Raw genomic sequence first — 24,121 nt, forward strand, 5'->3', positions numbered from 1 at the left:
GCACTGTGTTGGGGAACTAGAGTATACTGTACTATGATGACTGGCATGTATTTTCAGTACAGTGGTACCTCTGGTTAAGAACTTAATTCATTCCAGAGGTCCGTTCTTAACCTGAAACTGCTCTTAACCTGAGGTACCACTTTAGCTAATGGGGCCTCCCGCTGACGCTGCACCGCCACCGCGCGATTTCTGTTCTCATCCTGAAGCAAAGTTCTTAACCCGAGGTACTACTTCCAGGTTAGCGGAGTCTGTAACCTGAAGCATCTGTAACTTGAAGCGTCTGTACCACTGTAGTCAGTTTCTATATTCTCCAGTCAGGCATTTAATCGTAATATCCAGAGGAATAGCTGTGTTAGTCTGTTGCAGCAAAAGCAATAGAATCTAAGAAAGACTTGTGAAATTTATTAAGGAATAAGCTTGCATGGACTGTAGTCCACTTAATGTGACGTGCTATTCTGAGTTAATGGTTGTGGGGGGAGTAGAATTGTAAACAATGACTACAGAAGGAAATAAAACGCAGAAGACAGTGATCCTTATGTCACCATACATGAACACAAAACGACAATGGGAGGTTGAAATGTCACCCTGTTCTTGTTTTATATTGTGATTTCCGATGTCAGGTTTATATTCCTTTTTTAATTGAGACTGACCTGTTTGTCCTATGTGGAAGAGTACTGTCAGCAAATGCTGTCAAGTATCACGTCGAAAGATGAGCAGGTGAATGAACCCCCTGATGTGGGTGAGATTAGTAGGTCTTGTGATAGTGTTGCCAGATTAGAAATGAGGACAGATCTGTATCTGCAGCAGAGCCTGGTCTGTATCTCTCTTATGTGGCCTCTTTTTGCTGTTTCCTGGCTGTTTCAGTTTGTAAGCAAATGCAGGCCTGCCACCCAAAGCCTGTCAGAGGACGGTGTCATTGTTTTCTGTAGATCACTGATATGTTGAGCAGTTTTAATGGGAACCTGTAAATGACGAGTGGTGGTCTCTCATTTATCATCATCATCTTATTAATCACCTTCCACACAGTCATTTCAAGATGGTGTACCATAAAAACAGCACACACACACACACACACAAAAGTTTCAGCCTGCTAGTTCAAGCAGGAGACTGGTTTCGGGGAAATGCTCCGTAGGACATCTTTCTGGACCAGTCTTTGCCAATCTGGTGCCCTCCAGGTGTTTTGGACTGCAACTCCCATCAGCCTAGTGGAAGAAGTATGGCTACACTATAAACTCCACAGAGAGGCTTGCTCATTCCTGTGCAAATGCTTTAACATTTTGCCCATTCACTGAAAGCATTGGGTTTGTCAGTGTAAGCCAATTCTTCTTTTTTTCATTTGCAAAATCATTGTGACCAAGAGATCTCTTAACCATTTTGAAGATTCCCTGCCCACGTTCCCTTCCCTGCTCTTTTTTTTTTTATAGCGGCTTGATCATTCAGGCTTAGATTGGTTTGTATACTGAAAATTCCACTGACAGGAGTTTTTAAAAGTTTCGATGAAGGTAGCATAACATCATCATGCTTTTTGAAATATTGATGATTTTAATGTTAAATATGTTTGTGCAGTCCGATTGCACACATGCTTAACACAGAAGTTCAACAGAGTTCAGTGATGCTTACTCTCCAGCAAGCTGGCATCTTTGGGGTTAATTTATTTATTATTTATTAATTTATTTGATTCGCATCCCAGCTTTTTCTCCAAGGAACTAAAGACACCGTACATTTTTTTTCATCACAACAACCCTGTGAAATAGGCTAGGTTGAGACACAGTGATTGACCCAAGGTCACCCTAATAAGCTTCACGGCTGAGCGAGGCTTTGAACCCAGTTCCTAGACTCAGCGCTAACCACTGCACCACCCTGGCTGTACGCCATGTAAATGCACCCTGTGTCATTTGCCTTGAGGGTGAGTGGTCTGCACTTCTCTTGACATGGGAAAAGGACACCGTCTCAGTTCTTGTCCTCAGGAATTCACACTGTTTTCTACTTGCGACCAAGAGTCCGTAGTTACAAAACAAAGGCTTTATCGCTCGCCCCCGTGTTATCTCTGACTTAGAATTCAGGAGAGAAACTCTGCCTTCAGCTCGGCCTGTGTGATAACGCATGTTGCCGGTATGGAAGGGTTGTTTATGCTGAACTATACAAGCAAGTCTCATGTTCTTGGAGTGCTTGAAGTATTTTGCTAATCTGTCGGTATACTATGTGCTTGCGGATAAATATAGACTGGCAGCCTACACTCTGCAACTTGTAGGTCATCATCGTACGCTGAAGCTAAAAATTGCCCCTTTGGTTATGGAAAGCGTGTTCTGATCAGGAAACCTTCTCCAGTTTGATTGCTGCAGATCTTCAGAACTTAAAAGTCAACACTCGCCCTCCCTTGAATTTGGGGGGGTGAGGGAAAACCTACATGCTTATAGTGAAAGGACCAAACTGGGATCATGAAGCAAGCCATTTTCCCCTCAGTTTTAGAAACAAAAGAATTCTAAGGATTGGGACTTTTCAGGTATTTCCAGTCTCATGGAGATTTCACTAGCCTGCTGGAGAAGATCCAGTGTGATCAGCTTAATAAAAGGACTTGGTAGGTAAAAAGAAGATTCACCATGAGTCAACATTCTGAATTGTCATATTGGTGTTGAATGCATTTCACAAATTTTACGAGCTACATATAAATATATCAAATACTAGTCGTATTTTTACAAAGCTTTACTAACTGGGTACAAGGGTTTGGTGTGTGTGTGATTTGTCTTTCTGTTGGTTTGGCTTTTGGATTCAATTTTAGTTTACTACGTATCTGGAATACTGCGGAAGTGACATAATTTCTACTTTCTCTCTTTGTAATGTATGTGTGGCACATAAACAACTGTACTTTTTTACATTATCCTAGACAACGCAGCACTGGTTCAAGAGTATATTAAATTAGAATGGTTTCATTAAATGACATAGAGTTTAATGAAACCTATAGTTGTTTGTTTCTCCCCCCAGTAATCATAATGTCCATGAATAGGGCATTTATGCTGCTTTTAACATTTTTAGATTACAACACTGTGACATAGTTTAAGTCAAGTGTTTGGGTGAAAAAATTAATATAGAAAACAACGTATCTGAGGAATGTGTGTCTAGGATATAAATAAATTTAAATGGTGAGAATATTCTGCAATTTAGTAATGCTAGAAATCTCGTATTTTTTTAGTCTACCCTTTTGGAATGAAATTGTAGGACAACAAAATGCTTTTTTGTGGCACACCAGTGGAATTTTCAACAAGTTTCCATAACTTTATTGTGTATATATAGGCTTTTTAAATATATATATGTAAGATTCAAGCATGTGAATTCAAGAGACTGAAAAAATTCTTAGAAGTAATTATAAAATTTTCAGATTTTTCTTCTTGCTAATTACCGTATTTTTTGCTCTATAAGACTCACTTTTTCCCTCCTAAAAAGTAAGAGGAAATGTGTGTGCGTCTTATGGAGCGAATGCAGGCTGTGCAGCTATCCCAGAAGCCAGAACAGCAAGAGGGATTGCTGCTTTCACTGCGCAGCGATCCCTCTTGCTGTTCTGGCTTCTGAGATTCAGAATATTTTTTTTCTTGTTCTCCTCCTCCAAAAACTAGGTGCGTCTTGTGGTCTGGTGCGTCTTATAGAGCGAAAAATACGGTATATCTCATCTCCACCTTGCCCTGTCACTGTCTTTCTGCCATTTCATAGCTTTGCCAAGTCCAGCAGTTGTGGTTGTTGATAATATAGTAGTTCTGTCACACCTGTCACATCCACATGATATCGTAGGTTGCTCATATAGTGTTGGAAACATAGGAATATGTCTACATGAGAGAGATCTGCTTCATTTGTCTTTAACTTTTTGAGATAGGTGGACATGGTGGCTTTATGTTTCCATAGTTTCCTCAGCTTGCTTAGTCTGAGGTGCTCTCTGTGTGTGCAAATATTTCCTGTGCAAATAAAACCCTGGAAACAGGGTTTGATTCTAGGGTCATTGAGTTCCAACTGGCCTGTTTATCCTTCTGCTATACTCATCCATATAAATAAAAACTCTGTGCAATAAGAGAACTTCTTTCTTTTCCCCCAGATGTGAACATTTAATACTGATGTACATCCTTTAAGTCAATGGTTCTTTCTTTCTTTCTTTCTTTCTTTCTTTCTTTCTTTCTTTCTTTCTTTCTTATAGTAAGAGAACTAATGTCCTGTTTGATGTTGAAAAACATATGGGATTCTCTCTTAGTATAAGCAACCCTTAACATAGACTTGGTATTTTTGAGACACCTACCCATTCTCACATTTGCAGGGTGTGTGCATGTCATGCTTTGCCTTTCAGTTTTGAAGAGCAATTATTTTTGCCACTAGTGTGAGATAGTTTGTGTTCCCCCCTTCTAACTATATTTGGAGAAGTATCAGCCATAAATGTTCCATCTTTAATTGATGTTAGATATTGCACCGGTCTCAAATGGCAAGAGGAAAAAAGTAGGTCAAATTATATCAGCTGGTTTAGGAATATGAAAGTTAAAAAGGTAAATCAGAACCTTGCTTGATATTAAGGAATTAAATATGACATCAGATAAAGGGTCATGGGCTTTCTGTCTGGCATGAGTGATTAAATTACCTTTTGTCTGCTACATAAACAATAGGAACAATTTCTGAAGAACTAATGTATGAGAGCAAGAGAAAAAAATTCTCCTGTGCAGTTTGCATTTGGTTCAGGGAAAGAATTTAGGAACCTAACCCAATCAACTCCTGATTAACGTCAGCTGCTTTCAAAATCCAGTAAACATATTTCAGTATCAGCCCTGTGAAAGAGAAAACAGGGGCACTGTTATGAGACTTCTGCATCCAATGTATTTTCTGCTTAGATTGCATCCTGGGGAATCAGAGGGAGGAAGAGAATCACCCTACCCCCAAAAGCAAGGCCCAGTGCAAGGTTTTCTGGACTTCTGCAGCAGTATCTGTGCCTTCTTTTTAGGGCTTGTGTGTGTGTGTGTGTTCTAACAGTGCACACTCCTGGCATGAGCTATGGCCCCCCACTATACCCTCTGGAAAAAATTCCCCTGGTTTGCTTCTCTGTGCTTCTTGGTATTATCTATGGAAGTATCCCTTCTTTGTATCTCAGGTACATCATCTTCTGATGGGCCTGGTGTACCACGGGCAGCCTTGCTAGTGCAGCCTTATAGATGGCTGCAAATAAAAAAAGCATTATGTAAGCCCGCTTGACAAGGAAATCACTTCTTTAAAAGGTTCTTATACTGTCCTTACAGTACAGCTGAACAACTCGTTATGTCAACTCTAGTTACGTATTTCCACCCAATGGTGTGCACATTTACGCTTGGCAAGCCCTACTGAGTTCTGTGGGGCTTACGCCCAGGTTGGTGTGTCTGATGTTGTTTCCCTGTTCACTAGTGAAGTTTCCCATAAACAGCGCTGGTGTTTTTCCAAAAGGTTCAACACTAAACAGCCCAGGCTCCTTGGGTGTTCTGCCTGGCCTTTGGTTTGGACTCAGTCTGACCCTTATGTTTCCCTCCCTTACAGTATTGATTTATCGGCTATTTTAAAATGAGGCTGCATTTTAAATTGCATTTTAACCTGTATTTTAAATTGGGGTTTTTTGTTTTTCTTTTCTCTTTTCCCCCTATTATGTTTTTACTGTGATTTTATTGGTGTTAGCCGCCCTGCGCCTGGGGAGGGTGGGGTATAAATAAAATTTTATTTATTTATTTATTATAATATATGGGGAGGGAAGGGACAACATTTTATAATTAAATCTTATTAAATATTTTTTTTTTTACTTTTCAGCTTCTCCGGTGGGTAACGGATACATCAAGCCACCCGTCCCATCTGTTTGTGGCACACAAAGGGAAAAGGGACCTCCAACCATGCTGCCTATCAATGTTGATCCAGACAGTAAACCTGGGGAATATGTCCTGAAAAGCTTATTTGTTAACTTTACCACCCAGGCTGAGCGCAAGATCCGCATCATCATGGCAGAGCCCCTGGTGAGTCAAGGAGAAATTAGCTGAACGCTTCTGCCTGTGCTAGTGCAATTGCTTTGTAATGTTTTTGCAGGTTTTATTTCGCTTGACCCAAGAGAATAGTGTCATCTTATCATACTGAAACTCTGTGTTCCAGGTTATGGTCTGAAGGCAAGTGATGCAGTTGCCTTGCTGGAGTTTAGCAGAATCCAGTCACTGTCGAGATAAGGAATTGCATCAGAAACCTACATGTGTTGCCTTGAGGTCTGCAAAAGACAGGCAGAATATAAATCTAATATATTTGTCTGTCTATGTTGCTTATTAAGAGCTTATTGGCTCTGTGTTTAATTATTTACTATGAGTCAAGCTGAATTTACCAGGAATTGATTTGTTGCTTAGCTATTTGGGAATTGAAGTACATTGGTATTGCTTCTTGACACCGCAAAAATGTGTGTGTCTAAATAAATTTATTTAACCCTGCCTTTCGACCGTGGTCCTCATGGTGGTGAAGGCAATTGTTAAAAACAATTTTTAAAACAATAAGTAGTAAAACCTAGCAAAATGGAAGGCGGATAGCTTAAAAGCTCTTTTTGCTCGGGGTTTTCCTGGTGCAGAAACAGCTTTTAAGCTCTCAGACTTGCTTATGGGACTCTGGGAGGCTCTCATGAGACCTCAAGATCTCATAAGAGCCCTGAAAGCAAGTCAGGGAGCTTAAAAGCTCTCTGTCTTGCTTTTGGGGGGTAGGGGTAAGACCCATTTGGTGCACTGACTTCAGATAGTAAGTTTGGTTGTGCCGGGGCAGTTCCTGGGGGTGGGTTTCGAGTATGTGCATTTTTGCGTGTTCCCTGGGATCTGCAAAATATAATTTCACTTTTTAATAATTAAAATATATATTTAAATGAAAAGAGGCTCTTTAGTAGTAAGGGATAAATCTTTGCTGGATTAATCTTTGCTCACATCAATGGCTAAATAAGATCTGGGATCTTTTATCTCCAGGAGGATCACGGATGCCCATTTTAGTGAGTCAAACAATTTCCAGTAGCCCAGAGCCTAGCTGGGCTTGATGTTAACTATATATGTGCCTATTTCACATTCTCCATCACCGCCAATGAAGATAAATCAATATTAGGTTTATAGGCTTAAGTTTATTGAATTTCTGAATCACTTCCCACAACAAGAATTCCCAGCTAAAGCATGCGTATAAAAGTTTTTACCATTTACCCTCCCTACAGTCCCAAAGTTGCTACTAGAGGCAGGGAGCAAGTTTCCAATGCTGGCAATGGAAACTTCCCTCCCAGGCACTCTCTGATTTAACATTGCATCTGGTTTGGCCGTCTTGTCTGATAAGCATCTAGACAAGGATGCTGGTTGTCAGCCCATTATCTCGAGTAAAATGTCTGATGTGGACACAGCCTTAGATAGGTTTCTTCATCTCCTGCTCTTTTGTACATTGTATTTTTCTACACTTTCAAATGCTAAATTCCTTCAATTCTATTGATGGGTTTGTGCCACAGCAACAGGGACAGGATGCATCCAGTACAGTGGTACCTTGATACCTCGGGTTAAGTACTTAATTCGTTCTGGAGGTCTGTTCTTAACCTGAAACTGTTCTTAACCTGAAGCACCACTTTAGCTCATGGGGCTCCTGCCACTGCGGTGCCACCAGAGCACGATTTCTGTTCTCATCCTGAAGCAAAGTTTTTAACCCGAGGTACTATTTCTGGGTTAGCAGAGTCTGTAACCTGAAGTGTATGTAACCTGAAGCGTATGTAACCTGAAGCGTATGTAACCCGAGGTACCACTGTATAGTGGAAGAGCATTTGCCTTGTGACATCTTCTAGAAAGTCCTTGAGCTCTGTCCAACATGGGCCAGACACAAAGTTTGTGATGACAGAGCTTTCCATGATGTTGTTCTCGTTGCCTGTGGCCATGGGGTGATCGTGTAGAGTGCCCAGAGGCTACATGATAGACATAGGAGCATGCAGCCTTAGATAAAAGAGCAAATAATAATGTTGGTAAAGCTGGTCCTAACCTGCAGGCATTCCTTTCATACATCCTGCTCTTTAGTCAAAATAGCAAAATAGACCCTGATTGCCATGTGCACACAGAGGAAGACATTTCTCAACCTTGAACATGTCATCATCTGGTATTCCCAGATCCCATAGCTCCTAAAGAGCTTTTATTCATATGTATTTTGCCACTGAAACTTTGGTGGAATTGTGAATTGAGACTCAAGAGAGATAAGAGAGTCAAATAGCCCATTGATGTGGCTAACTATATGTCACCTTCGTTAGCCCTTGCATCAAAACTATTGTGGTCATTTCTTTGCTATTTGTTGCCCTTAGTAATATGTTTATACTGGCGAATTTTGCATAATGCAACATGGCTGCTTTGTGTAGACTTAGAATGAAATAGTGCCTTGTATATGATGTGGTAACTTTGGAAGTGCGTCTGCATAGGCATGCAGTGTGTGTATTTTGCTATTGGTCTGTATTCATTTATATTCCAGCAGTGTTGATTCAGAACCATTGGAAGTATGTGAAAGTTTTCCATTTGTATAAGTTAAGAGTCTTACAAAGTCCTCTTGAACAACTTCATTACTTCCCAGGCACTTGATCCTAAGAGAAGAAAAACATGAGACTGGGATTGGGGTTATTTTGCACTGAATGACTATTAGTATATACCATTAGTTCATTCCCTTCGCCCTGCAAATGTTTTCTCCCCACCACTGCCAAGACTCCACTGATTCTGGCAGCAGGAGCAAATAATCATAATCATAATAATAAAGAAGAGAGTTTTAAACCTGCCCACCCAGCCCAGTGCCCTGGGTGAGGTGCATTTGATGAGCAGGAAGGGGCTTTAACACTAGAGAGAATTGTTGTCAATGCTGCATACTGTGATTTATCTTTTCATTGGTTTTAAGATTCTTTCATTGTGGTTATATACTACTGTTTTAGATCGACCTGTACTCCGTTTTCGGGGTTAAGTGGGGTACAAACTATTTCATAAGATAGGTAAATAAATAAATTATATCACCCCTCCTCAATGCCAGTGGCCACCTTATAGATGCTTACTCAGAAGTAAGTCCCATTGACTTCACCCTTTGGAATACATATCCATGTGCATGAGATCTGTTGACCTAACAATTAAGAACAATCAATTTTGAGAAAAAAAGATATTCTTGAGCACATAAATCCAAAGAGAACTTCCCTGTTTAGGGAAGTTTTTAATGTTTGAAGTTTTATTCTGTTTTTTAGAATACCCAGCCAGATGGGCGGGGTATAAATCATGAAATTATTATTATTATTTTCAAACGGTGTCAATTTTGGATTTGTGAAATTCTTAATCAGCAGCTTTCATTTTCCTTTTTTTTTTTTTTTTTTGCTGTGATGGCCATTTCAAAATTAAATTAAATATTTAGTTCTTCACGTGAGTGTAATTACAGTTGAGAAGAAGTCATGGCTTTCGTGCTGAGTGTCTTGACCAGAATTTGCAGTCCAAAGACCTTAAAAACAATGTCCGTGTAGCAGAATGGGGAATCAGTGCTTTGTCTATTCCTTTTTGTGTCAGTCAGGTGAGACTTTAAGATTTTCAGTCAGATGCTTAAGAGTGTTATTGGGGTGTTGGGGTGTGTGAGTGCAGGTGACTTGAAGCAAGAGTCCAGTCCGTGTTCTCAAGACCCTTTCCTTTTGCTGCCCCTCTCCTGTGTAGTTATTAATGCTATTATTACTGTAGGGTGGGCGAGTGGAAGCTATGCACTGAGAACAAGGGCAATTGAAAAATAATATGTTGATAAATAGCTTTGTTGGTGTTGGTGGGTTTCTTTCCATGAGTTTGTTGGGGTCCTTCTGGCTCTTCCCACAGTCTGAATTCATCATCATATACATTGAAGTTGAGTCTTCATGCCAATTATTTACCTCATTTGTATATTTCAAACCTCTGAGTTGACTCAACAATTATTCTGGACCCACCACAAATTAAACACTAAGAACACAGATTATAGACCTCTTCTAGAAACATAGAAATTGCTTTGCCTCACCTTGTACCTGGTGTTTTGTATGAATTGTTGCCCAGCTTATTTCCTGTAGATGTCAACTGGACTTTCAGTAAGCTGTGGTTACACTGGCTAGCTGGGATTGTGATAAGGATGTTTCTCCTTCTGTTAATCTCTAGAGACTTTCTCATTGGACCTGTCCCATGTGAGAATGCCTGGCCGTTATGACTCCTAGGGGATAAGGATATCTGGTTGTTTCAATATCTTTATTTTTTTTAATCAGTGCTGGCAAATTCCTGTGGTTTGGGAGAAGCTGCCAAAAATGCTTCTGAATATTGCTGTACTGCAAATATTCCCAGACCAGGATGCCTGACTAACTAGGTTTCTTTATTTATTCACAGAGCAAGAGTTGCCATCTACTTACCAGTGTAGTTCCTTGACAGCACTTTAATTCCTGTGGTCCAGCTATCATAAATGCCGGTGACCAAGGAATAGATGGAGATAACTCAGCTTAAAGCTGGTATGTCTCATCAAAATTTGATCCGTGTGCCTCTTGTTGCTGCTCATCTCCCCAACAAAAAAAATGTTCTTCCATAGGCTGATTGTTTTTCTTCTTATTTTCGTCTCCCAGCTATGGTGTCTCGAGGTAGGACTGAGAATGCCTCCTACTGGAAATTCTGAAAAGGCACTGCCAATCCATGTGTAGACAGTTTTGAGGTCATTAGTTTGATTTGGCATAATAAACAGAAATTCAAATCTTCATTGAACACACAAGTAGCAGTATAGTTCTTTAGATCTGGGCCATAATTTGAAGAGCAGGATGTTTAGAGCTGCTTTGGGCCTATATTGCTACATAGACCATAATACAATACATCACACGTTCAACTGTGGGTAGGCATCGCTTATTGAAATTGAGGATAGCAAGCTGTTCTGAATATTCTTGAAGCTTCGGAGGGTGGGGTGGGGTGGAATTCTCTTGAATAAAATACTTATTCTTCAGAGTCATTCCTATTCACCCTGGCTAATTTAAATAAAATTGAATAACTGGCCATGTACTGGAATATTTTTGCTGAAAGGAATTGTGATGGACGACTCATTCTCATGTAATTGCTACTTTCCTTATTTTTTTGTCTTATTTCTTTGCAGTAGTTACCTAGTATCTCCGCCTTACAATTGGTAAAAGCCTAGCTGGAACAATTTATTTTACACTGCTGGCTTTTGAGTTACGGCTTTTACTTTCTTATGGGGTTGAAGATTGTTTGTTCTTGGCATCTTATTTGCATAATTGTAACGAATTACCATTACAGTTATGTTCAACAAGGTTAATTCCAGAAAGTGTCTTGTAAAATACTCATGCATGCAGCTGGTGCAGACATAGCCTTAGTGTTGGTGCAGCCATAACCCTGTCTCATATTTTTTTATAAGTAAGTTTATAGCATTTGAAGAATCCAAGCCATGAGGCACAATTATCCTCATTTGTTTTGTGAAAAGCTAGCCTATTCCCGCCTTTCAGTGTGTTTAGCCCATGAATGAAGTCGTAGTCATGACTGACATTTAGAAAAGAAGATCTAGCCAATCAGACAACGAGAAGGCTAAAGGGAAACACCAATTGGATGGTATTCCACTAAGTTTTACTCATTGTAGATGCACTGAAACTAAGGGGCCTAACTTAGTCATGTTCATTAATTTCAGTGGGCCTGCTTTGAGTAAAACTTAGTTGAATACCACCCATTGTCTGGACTCTTAAAGAGTCTCTAGCCGACTTACAAAACTTGAAAAACACGAGGCATAATATAAAATCAGAAAAGAAGTACCAAAAATTACATTATAATAACATTTGTGTTTTTTTAAATCCATAGAATAGAATAGATCCAGTAAAACAGCTGCACAAATATTCAGCCGCAAAATGTATCATCCAGAAGAATCACCAGCAACTGCTTTACAAATCCAAAAATCTTCTAGCCGTTGTTATTGATTTTACTGTTCTTAAATGGCATCCAGTGATACCACACAGCCTTCTTAAGACAAGTTTCTTTATAATTTCTTGCAACTGAAAAAGAAGAGATCCTTTATTAAACAGAAGCAACCACACCTCTTCCGGTATTTTTCATTGTGATCTCTATTCCAGCTGCAAAACTGGAGACAAATGAGGAGAACAATCCACCCAAAAATAGGATTTCAGCATCAGATCCTTAAATCCAACCCATTGAAACGCGTTGTGCTTAACTTAACTTGGATCATGCCCAAATTATATAATTCCAAGCACAATGCCACCCTGAAAAGTCATGAGTTTCCCTTTATTTAGTGATTCTGTACTGTTAAAGCGCAGTTTCTAAATCTAACGCTGGTGCTGTATAAAGCCAAGTGCTCAGATGTTCTGCGTTAAAAAGTATTCATGGAGAAGACACAGAAAGAAAATGTTTACTAATATTACTTTACTACTGTTTTGCTGAGCTACTCATAGAAGGGGGAAAGAATAACTTTTCATTCTCACGTAATCTTTCATTTTCTGCTTACCTTGTCAATTAGCTACTTTGATTGTGACTACAACAAACAATTCAGTGCGTAGCTACTGCACGTATTTTCAGGATTATGATGGGCTATTAACCCACAAGTTAATAGCCATTTGATTATTGTTGTCTTCTTCTTTTTTTAGTACCTGGAGTTAGTTGCTTGGCTTTGCACAACAGTAATTAAAGCTCAGAAGGCTCTGGCCAGAGACAAGCAGCCTTAAAACTCACATTTGCCATCTTGTCTCAGTTATCTTTTCTTTTTAAATGCGTTCAAGCATATGTTCGTGCTTCATGGGGTCCTTTTTAGAAATGTAAAAAAAGGAAAGCAAAAACAAACTCCAGACTGAGTATAAGAAAGTGTTTGGTTATATGAAGATACCAGTATATTTTCATGCATGTTCAGGCCGTTCTAAATCATCATTTTAAAAGCACATTGTTGTGATTGCCTCATTCACACAGAAATGGCAAAAAATAGGTTCAGCGGCACATGCTGCCAGGACGTGCCTTACTATGCAGCCTTTAAGTCAGAATAGGTTGAAATCTGTCCAGTGATTATATAATCGGACCATAAAATATATGAAGAGAAATGACAAGAAAGTGTTTAGACTGGGAGGGGGGACCGAATCATGATTGAGGTTATTATGCCCAGTTATTCTGTTAATATTGCTCTCCTCAGCAAGCCTTCCTTTTAAAATCTGCTCGTTTTCCTGGGCCTTATGAAATAGCCTGCCCACTGCCGCCCTCCTGTTTGCCTCACTAGATTCCTTTTGCCAGATGGAAGAAACCCTTCTTTTTTTTTTTTTAATTCACGGAAGCGATTTACATTTGCACAGCTGTTTTGCTGTATTTTGCAATTCTCATATTTCTTTTCGGTGTGTGTGTCCCCCCCCCCACCGTTTTTTGTTTGTTTGTATTTTAATATATATTTTTATTTATCTTTAACAAACCTCTATAATGAAGCATAAAATCAAACAAGCAAAACAATGCAATAAACATATCAACGATATCCCCATACTTGCAATACAAAAAGTATGAATCTAGGCATCCACATCACACCTGAATTTTATTTTTATTTTATTTTTTGCATCTTTGGTATGTTGCTTTGTATACTTTCAGACATGCATTTTGTAAATATCAGTTATGCATAGGAAGCTGTCCAAAAGAGGAGTGTGCTCTACTTGCAGTGGCAGCTGCTCAGATTTTGACTTGGTAGGGCTGCAGTTTTAACCTTGCTGTTTTTATCACAATAGGAAAGTGTGTCATTACACATGTGCAGAGTGCCATTGCTAAAAATAAATAAATCAATAATTTTCTGCACATCTGTGAACAGGGAAAGAGCGTCAGTGGAAGAGGGCCCAAGTATGATTTTCAGATAAGATTGAGCCTGTACTTCTAATTTATTCAGTGGGACTTAGTCCTAGGTAAGTGTTCATGGGATTGCAGCTTTAATCTCCTCTTGGATTTTAAGGGGGAAATATCTAGCATGAATTATTTTTATCCTTAGTTATTTCTGATATATTTCTTTTCAGCCCTAAAACTATTGTGTTCTGATGGTACTGTTGTTTTTTTAAATAGAAATATGACTTGCAAAGGAATAGATGGGTTTTAATTTCTTTTTATCATCTTTAGATATTTTATTGCTACTGAGAGTTTCATATAGAAAATGAGTTCAGAGTATGCAAATACATTGGTAATTAAAATAGGAACATGAATATTTGATATTCTTGGGTTCTTATGTAATAGTTCCTTTGACCCAAAGGCTGATGAATTGCTTGAAATGAATAAACCCCCTCTTTATTCAGAGTTCTGCGGCTGTAGCTCTTGACTCTGGATTCAGCCTGCTGTTTTGTTCAAGCTGACATTGTATAGAGTGCAGAGCTATTTTTCTAGAAAAAGAGGTGGAATTCAACATAAAAGCCTCCCTCGTTCTCTTAGAGTGGCAATGGCCCCCACCTGAGAGGTGAGTTCCAGCTGGAAAAAAAAGCCCCAATAGACTGTAAGTAAGCAACAGAGAGATTCAGATGAAGTAGAACAAGGTAATTGAGGCTAAGTATCCTCCCACCCCAAAAGAGAGCAGATGAACCTCCATGTACTTTGTAAAATTTCTGTTTCATTGATATGAAAGAATAGAATATCCACATCTAAATTTAGGGAGGAGAGCAAATGGAGGGGATCCAGGGAGTTGCTGGGTACAGTTATGAATAAAATAATACTTCATCCCCTCAACAAACGAAAACATGAACAGGCAAGCAGGTAGACTCTTATCTGGCTCAGTTGTGAGCAATCACTCATTTGTTTCATCATTTCTAGAAGAATGGGAGGGGAGGAGGAAACTCATATTTCTAGGAGACCCTTTCAGTGGTGAATATTAGCTGACACCTATTAACAGATGACTGTTCCAGTAATTGATTTTAGACCACATCCATTTCTTTTTAACATTGTGAACAACCTGCCACTTGGCTAGTAAAAGTTTATTCAATGGTAATCACGAGTGACGACAATTAATTGTGGTAGACTGTGACATCTGAATACAAGCAATCCATCTGTGTGGTACAGTTATTTATATTGAAAGTAGGCAATCATCAATTTGAACACTCACCATAATTTGTTTTTCTTTACCATTCTGTTTCTAAAACCTTTGTTCCAGAAGTGACTACACATTTAAGTGTGGTCCATGGGGTCACGAAGAGTCGGACACGACTAAACAACAACAAAACGTTGCACAGAATTCACAAGATTGTGCTAAATAAACTTCCCCAAGCTTTGACAGTTTTGAATGTTAACATTCTTGTCGAAATAGCTGCTTTTGATTTACAGTGCTGTACTCATGCCTGTTTCCTAGACCAAACATGTGAAACTTGTAATAGAAGGAATCCTTGATCTCTGTTGTCAGGCTCATATTTGAATTCTTTCTTCTTGCTTTACATCTTATTCACTTACTAGAAAGCAAAGGCGAATTGCCTACATCATAGACGGCTTTATAGGATTTATTTCCTTGGTTAACGTTTATAAAATCATCACCAAGACATGATAACAAGGGCGTAGCTTTTTGCGCAGTTAAACGCTGGTAAGAATGTTGCTCTGGTGTGAATTGAATGCAGTTTTGCTTAACTCTGGAATGCAATGACTGGAGGAGAAATTAATAGAGATAATTTAGTAGGTGTTGGAAGCTGAGAAACCCTACAAGGGGCAGTGGGGTATAGCAGCTTCACTGTGGTTTTCAGGTTTCTGGGATTTGCGTTTCATTCTTTTGAAACAATTTGCTTGCTGTGTTACCACTTGTTTCTCTGAAGCTGGTGCTCAGCTGGGATCACAGAGTTGGAAGGGACCTCGCAGATCATCTAGTGCAACCCCCTTCAGTGCAGGAATATGCAGTTGTCCCTTACGGGGAATCGAACCTGCAGCCTTGGTGTTATCAGCACCACACTGAGGCCAGCGCTTGGAGAAAGTCAGCAAGCGCTTCAAGGCTTCACATCAGAGACCCGAAACGGCCTGAGCAGCCATAATGTCTTCCGTCAATGTCTGCATTTGTAGTCAGTCTGCATTTTCAGGCATCTTCAAAACCTGGAAGCTATCTTTAGTTCTGCCCACCTGCACCTTGGCTCTGCTTCAGTTCAGTAATTGTTCCCCGTTGTGCCCTGCTCTGATTAATTTCTGTATTCTGCAAGACACTATTAGGAGGCAAGAGCTCATATAGTCAGTCACCTGTGCTGACATGCCTGCCTGCCTCCCTTCCCTTAGACCAGCTTTGGCTCGGTTCTGCACCTGCACGGTGACAAACCTTGTTTACCTGCTTTTGTTTGCGGTCCTTTTCTCATGAGTCTCCCAGCATGCGGCAGCTGTGGTTTTTCCATCAGCTGCATGCTAGGGGCAGCTTTGTGCTTGCCTAGACCATCTGTAGAAATTCAACATTGCTTAACTTTCTGTGTGTTTCCACAAGTGCTGAAAAGGATGGTGCAGTGGTGTGCAAAAAGCTGATCCACACTGCACAGCTCGGCATGTCTCAATACGTGGTAACTGCAGTAAGGATTGATACGTGGGAAAACCATTGAAAACAAAGGCCAAGGGGGTGTGTGTCATTTTAAATCTCTCATCATGTGTGTTTGTTTGGATGTTTATACCCTTCTGGACTTGGCTAATGGCTCTTCCCTGTTTCTCTTTTATGTAAAACTCTTAAATTTTAACATTTTATCCCAACTTCAGTGCTACTAGTTAATTCTTCCCGTGGATGAGATTCTGGTGGTCTTCGATGCAAATACTGATTCGTTTTCTTGTCTGTTCTCAGTGGCTTGCCTGGACCTAACCCTGCAAAAGAATTCCAGCAAACCTTTCTAACCCACCATTGCATGGGCACCTTGGCCTTGCCTTTTGACGGTTGTGAGCAACATTACATTCTCAAAAGGGCTTGCAGAAGTAAATAGATATGTAGCTTTATCGTTCGTAGCAGGCAAGCAGAGCTGAGCCAAGGAGTGATCAAAAATTAAATAATTAAAACGGTACAAGGTGAGAGGGCTGAAGCTAATGGGAAAGAAAGAACAAAGTATAATTAGAATAGGTTTGGAAAGATATAGAGTCACAGAAGCGAGCTAAAACAGGAAACCTGCCCTAGATAATAGAACCTTCGAAGGAAAAAGGTTTTCTGTAACAGCGCTGGGAACTAAGACATAGAGAAGGGTGGTCCAAGGTGAAATCCAATAGGAAAGGGGAGGGAGGAGTTTGAGACACACCTTGGAACAATTCATAGGTTATTTCCTCTGTTCTTATGTAGGATATCTTAAAATCATCATCATCATTGTAAAAACACCAGTTGCTCAATATGATTATGTTAATGAAGCAGTTGATTGTCCTTGCCAAATAGAACCCTTGTAATTTTAATGGCATTGACCAACCTGCTAGATACTTTAAGATAAAGCCAAATCTTTGCTCGTGTGACATATAGACTGAAATGACAATCATGTGTTGACATGGAAGAGACAGATACAGGGTTCCAGCAAATAAAGAGAGGAGAGTCTAGACAATAAGTAGATTCTTTCACATGAGTTCTCACCTGGGGATAAATGACTCTATTAGTCAGAGGAACAGACACCTCAGTAATTCCACCCACAACCTTGCATCCCGCGGTGGACCTTTCAAGATGAGATGGGACCCTGGTTCACATGTAACAGTGAACGATAGTTTAGCGTCATGTGCATGAATATTGGGTCTAGAGATGGGAAGGCCTGGGAAAAAATGGAAAAAACCTGTCCCCCCCTGTTTTTCCGGGGGGTGGGGTGGGGTTCCAGGCCTTCCCATCTCTAATTGGGTACCATGTTTTCTCCCTTTTCCTCCTCTGTCCTGACCATGACAAAGAGGTCAGAAGTGTTTGCTTCTGTTTTCAGCTAACCACAGTTTCCTGTTATACACAGAATACTCAAGTTTTGTATGGACATAATACCAAACTGTGATTAGAGTTCCGTGTGCACACAGATCTGGTTGGCACTTGAGAACCATCATGCTCAAAGCTATATTTAAAAGGAGCAGCACTGGTGATTTCTTTTATGAAACCAGGTTGTTTTTATTTTGTACATTCATAAAAAAAACCAGTGCAATCATCATTGTACCTCCACATTAGAATAATGCCAGAATGAATCTAAGGAGAAATATTTAGCTTCTTACATGTGAAATAGAATCTAATAGACAAAGGAAGACAAATCAGTAGGGGGATGTTTCCTGTGTTAGATCCTTTGAAATATATCAAAAGAAAAACTGCTTTGGTTGAACTCTCATTTATTTCAATAGGAGTAAAGTAAGGATATGTTTCTGTGGATATTTCTCAGTAAATATTGGTTTCCGTCTATTCTAAGCTTTCAGGAGATCCTATCCTTCCTTTCCAGATCGTATTTCTCTGCAACTATATTCTCACTTTGGTAGAATTGAACACACCTTTTTGGCCTTGGAGATACACTGAAAAGCTGAAAACTTTTGCTTTCGTTTTCTAATATTATGGGGCATATATTTTAGTCTTTATAATGAACTTATAAATGCTTACCTATGAACAACATGGTTTCTTTTGATGGTGTTTTCCCTTAATGAGGAAAAATATAATCTAAATGATACACTCCACATTTTCTCTTGTGAAAATAAAGGAAATGTTTTTTGTCAAAAAAGAAGAAACCAATTCTGTTGAGCTTTTCTCACCGCAAATCTTTTTTTTCCTTCCAAAATATTGCCGTACCTAAAATACTTGTGCTGTAAATAAATTAAAACTGTAATAATTGTTTAAAATTGCCTCTCACACTACTGTACAAGCATAGTAAGTATGGGCTTTTCAATTGCCTGAATTTAAAATGTGATCAAATTACTAAAGCGTAAGAAAATGTCATAATGCTGCTCGTAGAATAATAGATACATTTTGCTTTATTGTAGGAAAAGCCACTGAGCAAATCTCTGCAGCGTGGAGAAGACCCCCAGTTTGATCAAGTAAGTTATTTCCAGATAGCACTTTGTAGCCCCGCAATTAGTATCCTAGGAGTTGCAGTCCACCAACATCTGAAAGGCTGCATCCTTCCACACCCTTGTTCTAGATCTCTTCTCAATGAGTTGGCACTCCTGTCCTTCTCTTCAAGTAGATAGATGTGTCTTGAGTCTTACCATCTTTCCATAGTTAAGCCATGCTCAGGGTCGCTTACAACGTCAGTAGTTCTACATAATTACAAAAATATAACGAAATGTAAGTAGTCATAAGGAATAAATGATAACATCTCAATATGCACAATAAAGTTAAACAATCCCTGCACAATCCATAGTGAGGTATATCAACGAAGATACAGAAATTAAGCATCTCCAAGATCCAATTGAAACTCCTAAACCCAACCCAGTAGTCTCTAGATATCCTGAGCCTCAGGTCCTGTGGAACTCACAGCTAAGGTGGTCTTTGGCCCCTTTGTGAGTTTTTCTTCCCATCTTCACACTTGTGTTGCAGGAATTACGATGGTGGTGATGATAGAGGGTTGCTGCATTTAAAGGCAAACCTACCTAACTCAACGCTTTCAAAAGCAATACGTTAACTGAAATATACCCGTCCTGCAAAATGCAAACTTCTCAGAATTGTGCAATGAAGTTCTCCAACCGAGTCATGAATATAAAGATACTGGCTAAAGGGTGCATAAAAACATAAAAACAGCATACAAAAGCATTATGTTCGGGGAGGGGGAATCGCTCTCCGAAAATGTGTATATCAAGATGTTTATATTAGGAGAAATTGACACTGAAATGCTGGTACGTTTTCATTAGGACTGTTAAGAAAACGGATATGGAGACTAGAACTTGATGTTGGCAAAATGAGAAACGGAGAAGCTGGACTTGACAGATTAGCCTATCCTTCTGCAGGGTTCTTTCAGAGAGAGTGCACTTTTGGCAAAGCCTCTCCCTGTTATTCTGGAACTCCACCCTCATGGAATCTGGTTCCTGCTGTGACCCTGCAAAACGTGTAGTAGCCCTGTGCTAAGAATTTGATTGAGCTTAGCAGGACATTAAAACGCGAGCTTTGCAAACAGGCATCGTTAGGTTTAAATGTGTAGATTTAATTTTCTCTCTGAAGCCTATTCCTGAGCTGAATAAAATTCAACTTTCATGTCAGCAGCCTTTATAATCTTCATAACAGAAATGTCATTCCAGTATAACAGGATGGCAGCAGTGACAATGGCTGTGTATCTCCCTTAAAAAAGAAAATCGCAAAACCGCTTTACATTTTCGGGGGGATTTTTTCAGGTGCACAGATAGCAGTTTAGTGCCTGAGTCGAACTGACATTTATTAAATTCCCTTGACTCCCCTCCTTCTATTTCCTATCTTATGGGGTGGCTTATATTTAGTTCACTTCCATTCACCTCAAAGGCACAGTGGCATTTAGACAGCTAGCTATCATTAAAGCAATGTATGGATGCAGGTTTCAGTGTAAAATAGTGTCAGGCCAGAAAGAAAAGCAGATCCAGAGCTGAACCTAAAATGTATTTGACAATCTAGAGAACCATAGTTTTTTTTATTTAAAAAGTGTGCTGTATGGAGTTCAAGTTTTCTAGACAAGGCAAGAACTTTTGAAGTAACAAAAGTCTAATTTAACATTGAGTATTGTTGTTAATGTTGTCATGTCTAATTTTTGCTCTTTAGGCATATGCAGAAGGATTTATTGATTATATTGCCATGTAATTTAATTTGTACTTTGACTATTTAATTACTCAGTTTTTTAATATTGTATGTATTAAGGGAGGGAGGCTACCGGCATGCTGTAATTGATTTATTTTTTTGCATATTCTGCCAAAATTCGTATAAAGAATGCATTTATATAGACTACTTTTAATTCCCTATGAACAGAGTGTTTAAACAGCTCAGTGTTTGTGTAGACCTGGTATCTTCAGGCTGTACACTATGCAGTTCACTTAGGATGGAAGAACATGATCATTTTTGTCCAACAAGGACACATTTGTACATCTGCACACTCCCCTTTAACAGCAGCACAGAGCTAGAATTCATCTCACCACTGGCTTTGATTCCAATAAATGGAGGAGTTGAGTAACCAGCTTGCTGACTAGACTTTCCTCCCTTCCTGTATTCCGAGAGCCAGTCTCTGCAAATTCCACCCTTCCTTCCTGCCTTATAAGACCAACGAACGACAGAAGGATTTAAAAAAGCTAAAGACACCCTGTGCAAATACTGTATAGCAGAGGACATACAGCATCTGTGTGTTTAGTTTGCATTACTTTTGGCACACTGTTCAGTAATTTTGGATTCAGTAGGTTGGGTTCTTACAAGTCAGCTATACATATGGAAAGGTATGTAGCTGCCTGGATGAAGGGCACTGCACAAAGTCAAGAACTGGTGAACCCATAGCAGCATATTACAGGTAGAATACCTTCCGATGCCTCATCATTAGTTGGCAAGGTTAGGAACCCACTTCCTAGTTACATTGCCGCCATGACTTCAGAACAAACATGCACCTAGCATCCCATGTCACACTCAGGTAGCAAAGAACTGTGGAAGAAGATATATACATGAAATGACCACCAACCCATTTGCATAGTGGTATCTGCAAGCTGGCAAAACCAGGTGAGGTATTTGGGGTCACGGTGCCATTGATCCAGTGCAGAATGAATTCCACATGCCTCTTTGGAATTATTTACTGAGATGATGAAATTAGAATAAGATAGTCTGCTTGATAGAATCTGGTTTCCAAAGATGTTTTTTTCTAGCCTTTGATGTATACATAAGAAAGCCTGTTTTGTGTTTTATTTTTAGATGTTTGGTTGTTTTTGTATTCACTACTATGCATTTGGTTTTTTTATAAAATAAAATAAAATTATAAAATCCATATGTCTAGGGACAACTTCTAGACTTGCCTGTCTCTAAGACCCCCACCACATTACTTAGCAAACTGTTTTTGAAAGTGTGAGAAGATTTTGAAAGGCAATTTGTGCTGTGGCATCACAGTCTGCTTTTGAAAGAACAACAAGGAATTTTGCAGCAACTTAAATATGAATAACTATTATTATGCTTTCATGGACTGCAGTCTACTTCATCTGGTGCATGATGTGTAATTCTAAATTGGTGATTGCATAAATTAGGGATTGCATACACATGACAGGAGAGGGGAATGTAAATGATAGGAGTTGAGGAAATAAACAGAGAATAACAATTACTTAAAAACATGATAGTTACAGTGACCAATGAACAAAGCAGCGTTGGTGATAACATACATCTTAACACTGGTAAACTAATGAACCATAATCTTGATTTAAGCCATAGGTGACAGAACTGAATTGCAACTTTAAAAACGAGAGAGACAGAGAGCACCAAACCTAGTGCTAGCCACAGAAATACCAAAAGCCCAAACCTCATGAATCCTTATGATTTTTACAACAGTATGACCACAATACTGCCGCAGTTCTGTGGAGACATAGGTGACCTATGATCTGATACTGGTTTTGATATATGCACATATATACATACTTGGATCCTTGGCTTGGTTCCATGTTTTTGTGCCATGGCAGCACTGGAAAGCACCTGATCCACTATTTTCATGGTTCAGTCACAAATGTGATCTGTGATTTGATCATGTGATTTGAAAACCCATGGGAAATTTATGCATGCACTTGCATATGTGACCCATCTTTCTCTGGCAATCCATTTCTCTTCCTTCCCTGACTTTCCCACTTTCTTCTCCTGGCTGCTCAGTTTTTCTCCTCCCTTTTCTCCCCTTCTACCATCTCAGTCACTTTGTTTTCAGTTCAGCTGCTGGTTGGACTCTTTAGAACAGGCATAGGCAAACTCCGGCCCTCCAGATGTTTGGGACTACAATTCCCATCATCCCTAGCTAACAGGACCAGTGGTCAGGGATGATGGGAATTATAGTCCCAACCATCTGGAGGACCGGAGTTTGCCTATGCCTGCTTTAGAAGCAGCTAGATCTGAAAGAGGAAGTGGGAGAGAGCATCACTTCTTCAGCTCTATGGGCTTTTCAGAGGGGAACCAAGGTAACCATCCTTGCCACATCATGATGTGGGCAGTGGGGGGCTCAGAGCTGTCACAGGAACCAGGTGAAGCTCTCAAGATCTCCATTGTATCTGCTGACTTAAGGAAGGTGCAAACTTTAATTGAGCTCAGTTTAACCTGGTGGGGCCTGAGATTAAAGGAACAGCAAACAAGTGTCTCCTTCACTCACACCCCACCAGCTTTAATCACTGATGATGGCAATGATGATGATGATGATAATTATAATAATAATAGCTGTGTGCTGTGGCTAGAAGACACCACGGTAGCCCTTTCTCCCAGCCCTTTGCCACTTTCAAGGAAAACAGCAGAGAAGAACGCCTGTGTGCCTGAATTAAAAACAAATTGAACTATTGACTAAAGGTTTTAGGAGGCAGTACTAAACACATTTTGCTTTTTTGTTCCTTTGCCGTACAGGTAATAAGCTCAATGAGCTCGCTTTCAGAGTATTGTCTACCTTCCATTCTGCGCACTTTGTTTGACTGGTATAAAAGACAAAATGGCATAGAAGATGAATCTCACGAATACAGACCAAGAACAAGCACTAAATCCAAAAGGTAGACGCCTGAGCACTTTCTAACACTGGCAGCCAAGTCTTCTTGGTGCCTGTTTGTTTGTTTGCATGCTTATAAAATTAATTTTATACTGCTGGGTCATAAAATATATCAAGGTAGTGTGTACTATAAGACATAAAACATCATTCAAGGTAAAAATAAATACATAAAAAAGACAGATAATTATTCAGATGACTCACGGATTGAAAACTAAACGGCTACAAAGGCACAAAAATGTGTTGAACAGATACCTGAAAGTCAAAAGTGACTTTCAGTTTTGCACAGCATGGGGCCGGCAGCACTAAATGCCTGCCTTCTAGATAGGCCTGTCAGGCCTCTGTAAAACAGGGGACAACTAACAGTTCTCTTCCGGATGATCTCAGCGACTGAGCTGAGATGTAAGAGCTCAGATGGTCCTTAAAGTATCCTGGGACCAAAGCTCAACACATGAACTTTGCACTTGGCCCAGTAGCATGTGGGCAGCCAGTGCAGATGTTTAACAGAGGTATCACATGCTGTTGACCATCTTCCTGCATCAACAGTCTAGCCACTGTTTCCAGACTAGT

The 24,121-nt window shown here is 39.7% G+C and overlaps 1 protein-coding gene across 7 annotated transcripts in view; it reads left to right on the forward strand.

The window, feature by feature from the left end:
- FRY (FRY microtubule binding protein) overlaps window positions 1–24,121 on the forward strand; it is a 188,967-nt gene that overhangs the window by 63,752 nt on the left and 101,094 nt on the right. For 6 of the 7 annotated variants that reach the window (XM_081004032.1, XM_081004026.1, XM_081004028.1 and 3 more), the window contains 3 exons: window positions 5,797–5,996; window positions 18,885–18,938; window positions 23,419–23,558. In XM_081004032.1, the coding sequence (XP_080860158.1) occupies window positions 5,877–5,996; window positions 18,885–18,938; window positions 23,419–23,558 (314 nt within the window). In that variant the 5' untranslated portion in view covers window positions 5,797–5,876. Of the gene's footprint in view, window positions 1–2,279; window positions 2,579–5,796; window positions 5,997–18,884; window positions 18,939–23,418; window positions 23,559–24,121 lie in introns of those variants that run through there. The other variant, XM_081004030.1, reaches the window with a different exon arrangement.

This window comes from Podarcis pityusensis (genome assembly GCF_964106645.2).
Source record: "Podarcis pityusensis genome assembly, chromosome: 4".
Classification (NCBI taxonomy): Eukaryota; Metazoa; Chordata; class Lepidosauria; order Squamata; family Lacertidae; genus Podarcis; species Podarcis pityusensis.